Below are 8,122 nucleotides of genomic sequence, written 5' to 3'. Positions count from 1 at the left end.
TGTTCCCCCTTACTATCATCTTGACTAGCATCTGTCTTCCCTGCTGAGATGAGGTGGAGTCTTTGTTCTGGAAGACGAACGAAGAAGCTGCTGGGCAGATCGCCATGGAGTTAGGGACAGAATTTTAACCAGTTTGCTGTTGCAGCCTGGGTCTCACTATTTCCCACAGGGACCCTTGTCAGGGAAGGGCAAGCACTGAATGCTGGTGTTGCAGAGCACAGACTTTTCAGTCTCTCTTCATGTTTGCTTATTTACAATTTGTTCTTGTGATCAGTGGCTGTTGGAAACACAAGGCAGTCAGTGAGTATCAGTTTCTACATCTGTAAACAGGGATAATAGCATGACCCCGCTGAACGGTCACCAGTGAAGGCACCAAAAGGGGGCAGAAATATTTCAGAATTCCTGGTCTCTCTCTCCTACTTTCCCTGGGGGTAAAGTTTTTCCAGCTTCCTATGTCTGTCCATTGTTGCTATTCAAGATGGCAGCCACTTCTTTCTTAATTATCTATTTTTAAAAAATTTAAGAGAGAGAGCGCGCGTGCAAGAGTACAGGTAGGGGGAGCGGCAGGCAGAGGAAGAGAGAGAAGCAGACACCCTGCTGAGCAGGGAACCTGACATGGGGCTCAATCCCAGGACCTCAGGACCACGACCTGAGTCAAAGGCAGATGCTTATCCAGCTGAGCCACCCAGGAGCCGTTAATTATCTATTTGCAGGGCTCCATCGTCCCATGGATTCCATAGGTATGCCATATAATCCAGTTTCTCCGGCCATGCGGGCACAATTTCACCGACACCAACTCAACTCCACCAACCTTTCTGGATGCCCCCTGAGCATATAGTGCTTTGTGGGGGACTAGGCTCCTAATGTTGATGAGTACACAGACGGCGCCCTTGAGAAGCTCTCTATCTAAGGCTAATAGGTGTCCAGGGCTGGAGGGTAGAAAGGGTAATCATAGAACTGGGGCTGGGGGGACAGAAGTTTCCCAGAGGATGAAGTGGTTATATGTGTTCAAGGAGATTGGTGAGGGAAGACTCTACCAGAGGGGATTCTGTCGGAGCTGGGTTTGAACGATGAGTAGGATCCTTGTAGGGGGCACAGGGACATTTTTAGGCAGAGGAAACTACATGGGTGAAGATGTGTAGATCTACACGTTCTTGTTTGAAGAGTTTCAAGTATTTAGGGGTGCAGGGAGCCACGCTGACAAGGATGGGTTAGAGATTTAAGGAGAGTGACTTTAATGAGTTTCGCTAACCTTTGAGATTACTGATAACACTGAGTTATTTATTGATTTCCCACAGAGTAGGAACTCATTGGAGGTCAAACTGGGAGTATGCAGGATGCCTTGCCAGCACGCATGACTGGGGGGGGCACCTGCGGGTGGAGCTCGGGGGGGCCCTGCTACTGGCTGTAGCTCTAGCCCCGCCCCTTTTTCGGTAGAGACATTCCAGCGTCACTGAATCACCACTGGTGGGAACGGAAGCTCCGCACACACAGGCCAGCAAAGACTAGCAACCCTGCTGAACGAAAGGAAAGAGAATTCATAGAGGAAAAGTGGCCATGGACCTGATCCCAAGCTTTTCCATGGAAACCTGGCTTCTCCTGGCTACGGGCCTCGTGTTCCTCTATCTGTGAGTAACTGTCCAGGCTCATTGCCTCTGGAACCCTGGACTTGGGTTGCTAATCAGCATCTACCCCGTTTTCCTCGCCTGTTTTGAGGATCAGAAAAGTTAACAAAGGGGAAGCTGCTCAAGTGTTGGGTGCTTCAAACATGCTAAGAATACATAAAGCGTTATTACTGACCTCATCAGATCTGCTGATCTGCTGAAGCCCCCACACCCCAACTCCAATTTCTGTAGCTAGGAGCTAGAGTGACATTATTTGCTCCTAGGGATGATCTTCTGATTGACTACCAGTTGGGACCTGGACTAACCCAGCAGAATTCAGCAGAGGCAGAGTAAAATCAACAGGCCCCGGTGCTCTGGGGTCCTCACCGCCTTCCAAGCTGTGGGGGATTCTGGAGGCAGAGGGAGTGCCTTGGGTCTTTGTCTCATTATCTTCACCTTCTCCTCTCGGTCCACTGCAAGAGATGTGTAGAAGGACTGCGCCTGTGTCACTCAGGTGGCTCCTACTCCCCTCTCTCCACCACCAGGCATCATGGACTCAGGGCACCTGGTGCACCCAGACTTCCAGGGGGGCTGCAGATGCCTCGCCTTCCTCTCCTGACTGGCCTCTTCCCTCTTTTCTGCCCTTCTCCTGGCCATTACCACCCTGCCCCCCATAATATACAGAACACTTTACCCCTAAATGAGCATCTTTAGAGCTGAGGAGACTTGGCAGATTTCTTAAAATTGTATTCATGTCACCTTTTCTTTCCAGTCTCTAGGAAGGTTAGCATCAGTATAGACATTTTTTTTAAGTTTTTTTTTTTAAGATTTTGTTTATTTATTTGACACAGAGAGACACAGCGAGAGAGAGAGAACACAAGCAGGGGGAGTGGGAGGGGGAGAAGCAGGCTTTTCGTGCAGCAGGGAGTCTGATGCGGGGCTCGATCCCAGGACCCTGGGATCATGACCTGAGCCGAAGGCAGACGCCTAATGACCGAGCCACCCAGGCGCCCCAGTATGGAGATTTCTTTACCCATGATATGAAATCTTCCAGCAGCCACAAAGACAGAGCCCTGAAAGCCAATTTGGATTTTAAATGTGTTTTTGCCTTTATGTTACAGTACAATAGGAAGACTCAACCTGTCTAGCAGAGGAATTCTTGTCAGTGGTGGGATTTCTGGTATCACGGAACAGGTTGGGAAAGACTTAGTTTCACAATGTGGGTAGGGAAAGACCCTCCATGTCACATTTAACCTCTGTTTCAATTTCACTTTCTTGAAGTGTAGGAAATCATGAGGACATGAGCATAAACATGGAGACCTCATTTTCATTTTCTGAGAAAAAGGTTAGGAATGCCAAGTATCGTGCAACACGTTTTCTGTGTGATGACATTTAAGATGAATTGGTATGGTTTAATTTCATTCTATTTAATAATAGGTCTTCTACTGAGATAAGACTATTTCCAGCATGTTCTTTCTGAACGATACAACAGGGCTGTTGGTTCAGCTTTTGTGACTATAAAGGTACATAGATGACCTCAGCCTTCTAGAGTGATGTTGGCAATGTGAATTTGGTGTACCCATACACACTTTTATGTCACAGATTGTCTATTTTTTCAATACATGGGCCCCGCAGATTATTTTAACCTCTCAGCACAGGTGAGTAGTGGGACTGTGAGCCAGTACTGATGTGAGAGGCATCCAGGTAGGACTTGGGGATGGAGTGGGAGAATAGTCCTCCCTCAGAGCAGACCTCTGAGAGCTACTCCTTGATCCTTTTCCTACAGAAGGTTGTCATGGGACTGCAGGGCTAGCATCTCATCTGCTAGAAGCCAGGGGACAGGGCCACCCTATAAGCCACACCGTGTGTAGTCTGTCTTGCAGCGGGGCTGTCACTGGATATTGTCACCACCAGGCAAACAACCCTGTAGACTTAGAAAACACTGGTGTAGCCAGGTGTCATTACGTGTAGACAGTGCCTTCTGTATGCCAGTGCAATGTAAAGGCAAGAAAAATGAGTGGCTTTATTTTAACCCCTTCATTTGTACCAAGTGCAACATGACTCTACCAAGAGGAGGGAAGCTGGGAAGAATCAGAAAAATTCACCCAGCCCACCCTCTGCCTTCTTATGGAGCCATGTGAGTTTAGACACTAGACCAGATCTTTCCTTGGGTCACATCACTCAGTTGCTTGGCCCCACTTGGGAGTTCATGGAGCATGTCGAATGTTCAGAAAGAGGAATTGATATGTTGTGCTGGTGATAGCAAGGATAGAATGGAGGTGGGACTAGGCCACCCCCGCTTCTGGCAGTAGGTACTCCTGCGTCCACTGTTCTGGAAAAAGGATCCAAACACCCAGCTGGGCCAGGCTGAGGTACCTCTGCTGGTCCCTCAAACCCAGGTCCTTTTATGCAACTTTGGGGGATTATTTGATTACATAATATACAATTTGCTGGATTTGTACAGAATATCTGGAACCTGAACTATCTATAAAGGCTCACCTCCAGAGAAGAGGAGATAAGGTCTTAATCCCAATCTTGGAATATTTTATCATCACTCATTTTATGTTGCATAACATGTATTCTGCTGTTGACTGGAGGTATCTGGACTTTGGAAGGCCCCCTATCAGTTAGCTGAAAACACCTGCAGGGTTTGTTGAGCCGTTTCTACCTAGCATCCGTTCCCGCCATACTTTCCTAAATTGCCTCTATGGGGTTAGCCTTGTAGGCCTAGCAAGTTCATGGGTAAAATGGTTTCTGGCAGCTTCCTCCTTCAGCCTGTCTTCTTCCTCCACTCTGCGATCTGTCAGCAACACCTAAGTGGAAGGCTTGCAAGGATCCAGAACCCCAGTTGTGGGATTCCGCACATGACCCATGAAAGATGATTGTAGACAAGCCTGCCATAGGGAGCACCATCTGTAATGGATTTCTGAGACAGTTGTTGCACAGAGTTGGTAAACTAACTGCTTTGTGAGTGACCATCTTGAAAAAAAAAAAAAAAGAGTGTACCTGGCAGTGTGCTGAGCAGGTGAGTATCACAGGTTGAGGGACCAGATGCCATGAGGGGAAGAATGGTCTGGAAATGGATTGTTTCCTTACGGATTCTTTTATATCGTATCGTTTAGGGCACATATGGGTCAGCCCCCCTTCTCTGCAGCTCAGGAGAACCAGAGTACCTGACAACAGAGACTTGGGTGGAGCTGAAAGCATCTCACTTTTCAGTGAGGCCAGTGGAGCCTTGGACACAGTTTTCATTGTACAGAAATGAGAACACTGTTGTTGCTCAAGGTGTCTCAACGAACATAGATTTCAGAAGGACCAGATCTCACACAGAGATAGGTCCTACAAGGAAGGAAAACCACAAAAGTCTCTGAGCAAACTGCAGCACACTTTCATGGTAGGCTCTCACAAGCCCTCTATTACTGAGTGGATATACTTAAGCAAAATCTCATCATTGGAGCAGAAATTTTTTCTCTTTCTCCCTAGAGAAAGTTACGGAAGAGTCATTTACTAAATGGCATGAGTGGATTTCCTGGAAGAGATCAGCATGACCCTTTTAGGAGCACTCGTGTGGAAACACTTATCAAGTCTTCACTTTAGGATTGGGACCGTGAAGATTTCGGCTGCCCTTAGCTAATCATCATTACGTTTTGTGGGTCTCACAGTGGAGGTGGGGAAGGAGATGATGAAGGAATGTAATTATTGTCGTTGGAATTGCTCTTATTATTTCTGGCCTACATGTTACCTCCCTCCCTCCCCTGTCCCAGTTCTGTGTCAGTGACTGCCAGCCTCAGCACTTATTCCACCATCCCTGTGACCTGGCTTTCTCTTTCACTTTATAGATATGGGACCTCCACACATGGACTTTTTAAGAAGCTGGGAATTCCTGGGCCAACACCTTGGCCTTTTGTGGGAACTGCTCTGGCCTACCGTAAGGTGAGTGTTGCCTGAGCTCCCTCTTTTGCTTCTTATGATTGTCAATCCCAGCTTAGTTTCAGTGTAAATATGCTCATCCTGAGGAAGAAGTGCTTAGGAAGCTCAGACTTCCCAGAAGTGGTGTCACAGGCCCCACCCAGCACATGGCCAGTTCTACCCCGGGGCTCTAGTGTCTGCTGTCAGGAGCCTCATGGTTTGCCTCAGTGGGCAGCCCCAGCTCTCTGGCTGCTTCAACCCAGGACTTGATGTTCTAGCTTGTGAGCATCGAGAAGAGGCTTTTGTTTCTGGCAGGTGCAGATTCACAGGAAGGCACCATTGTATTTGGTATTAGGGGAGGAGCATCAAGGGGGTCCACGCTAGTGGTCCATTAAGCTGTGTATGCGAGAGTCAGACTTTTCTGTTCATAGTACAAGCTCTGGGTAGCCTTTTGTTTTGCTGGATAGCTCTGGAACTTCAGTTTATTGGGCTTTCCAAATTCACCTTTAGGGAATTTGCACATACTTGAATTCTCTCAAAAATTGCCAACCCCCTGCCTTTATTTCCAAGCTCTAACTCACCCTTCGCTAATGGTGACATCTCTTGGGATTTGAGAGGTTGACCCAGAGCTCTCTGCTTTACTTCCCTACCTTCATTGTAGGCACCTTCTGGGTGAGTTGAGCAGGGAGGGAGTTTTGCTGAGGGGAGATGGTGCTTTCTATTGACCTCAGGTTTTCATCTTTGATCAAGTTGTGTTTATATGTATATTGTTCTTCACATAAGGTACAACTGCCCATGCAAAATCACTAGAAAAGAGATGCTTTGACAAACATTTTTAAGAGGTTAATGTGCTGAGTGGAATGTATTAGCAGACACACAGACTGATGTGTGGCTCATGCAGCTCTGGTGGCTTGTCTGAGGCCCCCCTGGGCCAGAAGGTTAGGAGCTCACATCAGAAGGCCAGCAGGCAGAGTCTCACGTGCAGGCTGCTCTCTGCTGTGGAGTCCCTTTCCCCCAGACCTGAGGCTTGTTTCTCAGATCCCACTTCTCCCTGCTGAGACTCTCGGTGCCCAGTTACCACCTGAGAACTTCCCGGACTTTTTCTCTCCAGAAAAGCAATAATTTCCTTTCCTCTTTTCCCGGATCAACTCCTTAGTACCGGCACCCCAAGATCCACATTTCTGGGACCCTGTTCTGCACAGTTAGTACATCAAAGTCACAGCTAAAACTTAGGGACAGGAAGTTTTGTTGTTCTTTTCTTAAGTGAAAACTCATATCAAGTATTTTAATTTGTTCTGCCCTTTGTGGAGTGGTGGCATGGTCCCTTCTTCCTGTGTTTGCTGGATGACTGGAAGGCGAGTCCACCTTGTCATTCCTTCACTCATCTCTCACTTACTCACTCAACAAACATGTCTTAGACTTCTGTAAATCTGCTAGACTAAAAGAGGTCACTGGTGTCTTAATTTCCTAAATCCGCTGGAATTCTAGTAGGCCTCCTGAGATCAATGAACAGGATGCTGACTGGGGGTTCAGAAGGCGCAGGCCACACTGACTTTCCCTTAGCTCCAGTTTTCCCAAGGGCCCTGAGGTAATAATTCAGAGGACTCTGAGATTTAGAGACAACACAGGCACAAGCCAAACAGGCCAGAATTTCAGAGGTTCTGTAGTCCTCACAGACAGGGTAAGTTGTTCAGTATCTGCAATACTTGGAGAGGATTCAAGAGGGACTTGAATTTCTCCATTTCAATATCCTCTTGTTTTCTCTCCTTTCCAGTAAGACACCTGTGCATAAGAGCTTCCCTCTGAGTGCCAGTGAGATAGTAAGCTGCATTTCATGTGATCTGAGTCCTTCTCGTCCCTGTAGGAGATGGGGCTCAGGAGATTTAGATTAGTAATATGTTTTGTTTCTTCTTGCAGGGTTTTTCTGGTTTTGATGAGAAATGTTTTAGAAAGTATGGAAGATTTTGGGGGTGAGTGTTCTGGAAACTTCCATTGGATAGACTTATTATGATGAAGCCCCTGTGGTGTGAACAGTCTCAGCCAAGAGCCCCTTGGGATGAAGCCTGCTATAGTAAAGCTTCTGGAACCTCTGCCTCCTGGGATCACATGTGTCACCAGGTGTGCAGGTCTAAGTGTGAATCAGGCCTGGAGACGTATAGTGTGGTGCTGGGCTGCTCACAGCAGGGAGCAGGTACCTCTCCGTACCTCTTTCTTTTCTCGGGTCATGTCTTCAGAAACCATCGTCTCTGAATGGCATTGGGCATAAACCACATGATGGCATAGAAAGAACCCAGATGTCTGGATCACCACTGGTTCAGCTCCACTGCCCCTTCCCACATTCAGTACTGCTCAGCTGTGGATGGAGCCAGTCTTCCATGGTGGGCCCCAGTTCTGTCCTTAGTACATGGTTCTCATGCTTGGCTGTGGGTAAGAATCACCTGGGAGAGCTTGTTCAAAATGCAGATTCTTGGTTTCCATCCCCCGGAATGCTGAATGTGGAGCATATGGGGTGGGTCCCAAGAATCTGAATTTAACTGGTAGTGGAAGCAATATTAGGGCTGTGTGAGATCATGAATATAAAGGGTTAGTGCAGAGGATTATAGGGGAGG

General features: G+C 47.5%; 1 protein-coding gene across 3 annotated transcripts in view; it reads left to right on the top strand.

Moving 5' to 3' along the window:
* The first annotated feature begins 1,450 nt into the window (after positions 1–1,450).
* The window catches only part of LOC114203610 (cytochrome P450 3A12-like), a 48,378-nt gene continuing 41,706 nt past the window's right edge, over positions 1,451–8,122 (top strand). Inside the window, exons 1-3 of one of the 3 annotated variants that reach the window (XM_088016700.1) lie at positions 1,451–1,628; positions 5,444–5,537; positions 7,431–7,483. In XM_088016700.1, the coding sequence (XP_087872826.1) occupies positions 1,558–1,628; positions 5,444–5,537; positions 7,431–7,483 (218 nt within the window). In that variant the 5' untranslated portion in view covers positions 1,451–1,557. Of the gene's footprint in view, positions 1,629–5,004; positions 5,538–7,430; positions 7,484–8,122 lie in introns of those variants that run through there. The other 2 variants (XM_088016699.1, XM_088016698.1) reach the window with 2 other exon arrangements.

Source organism: Eumetopias jubatus, unplaced genomic scaffold, assembly GCF_037043125.1.
Source record: "Eumetopias jubatus isolate StellerSeaLion01/CBP00866 unplaced genomic scaffold, mEumJub1_p1.0 scaffold_12, whole genome shotgun sequence".
In the NCBI taxonomy this organism is placed as follows: domain Eukaryota; kingdom Metazoa; phylum Chordata; class Mammalia; order Carnivora; family Otariidae; genus Eumetopias; species Eumetopias jubatus.
This window is presented reverse-complemented; position numbering and strand designations above follow the sequence as displayed.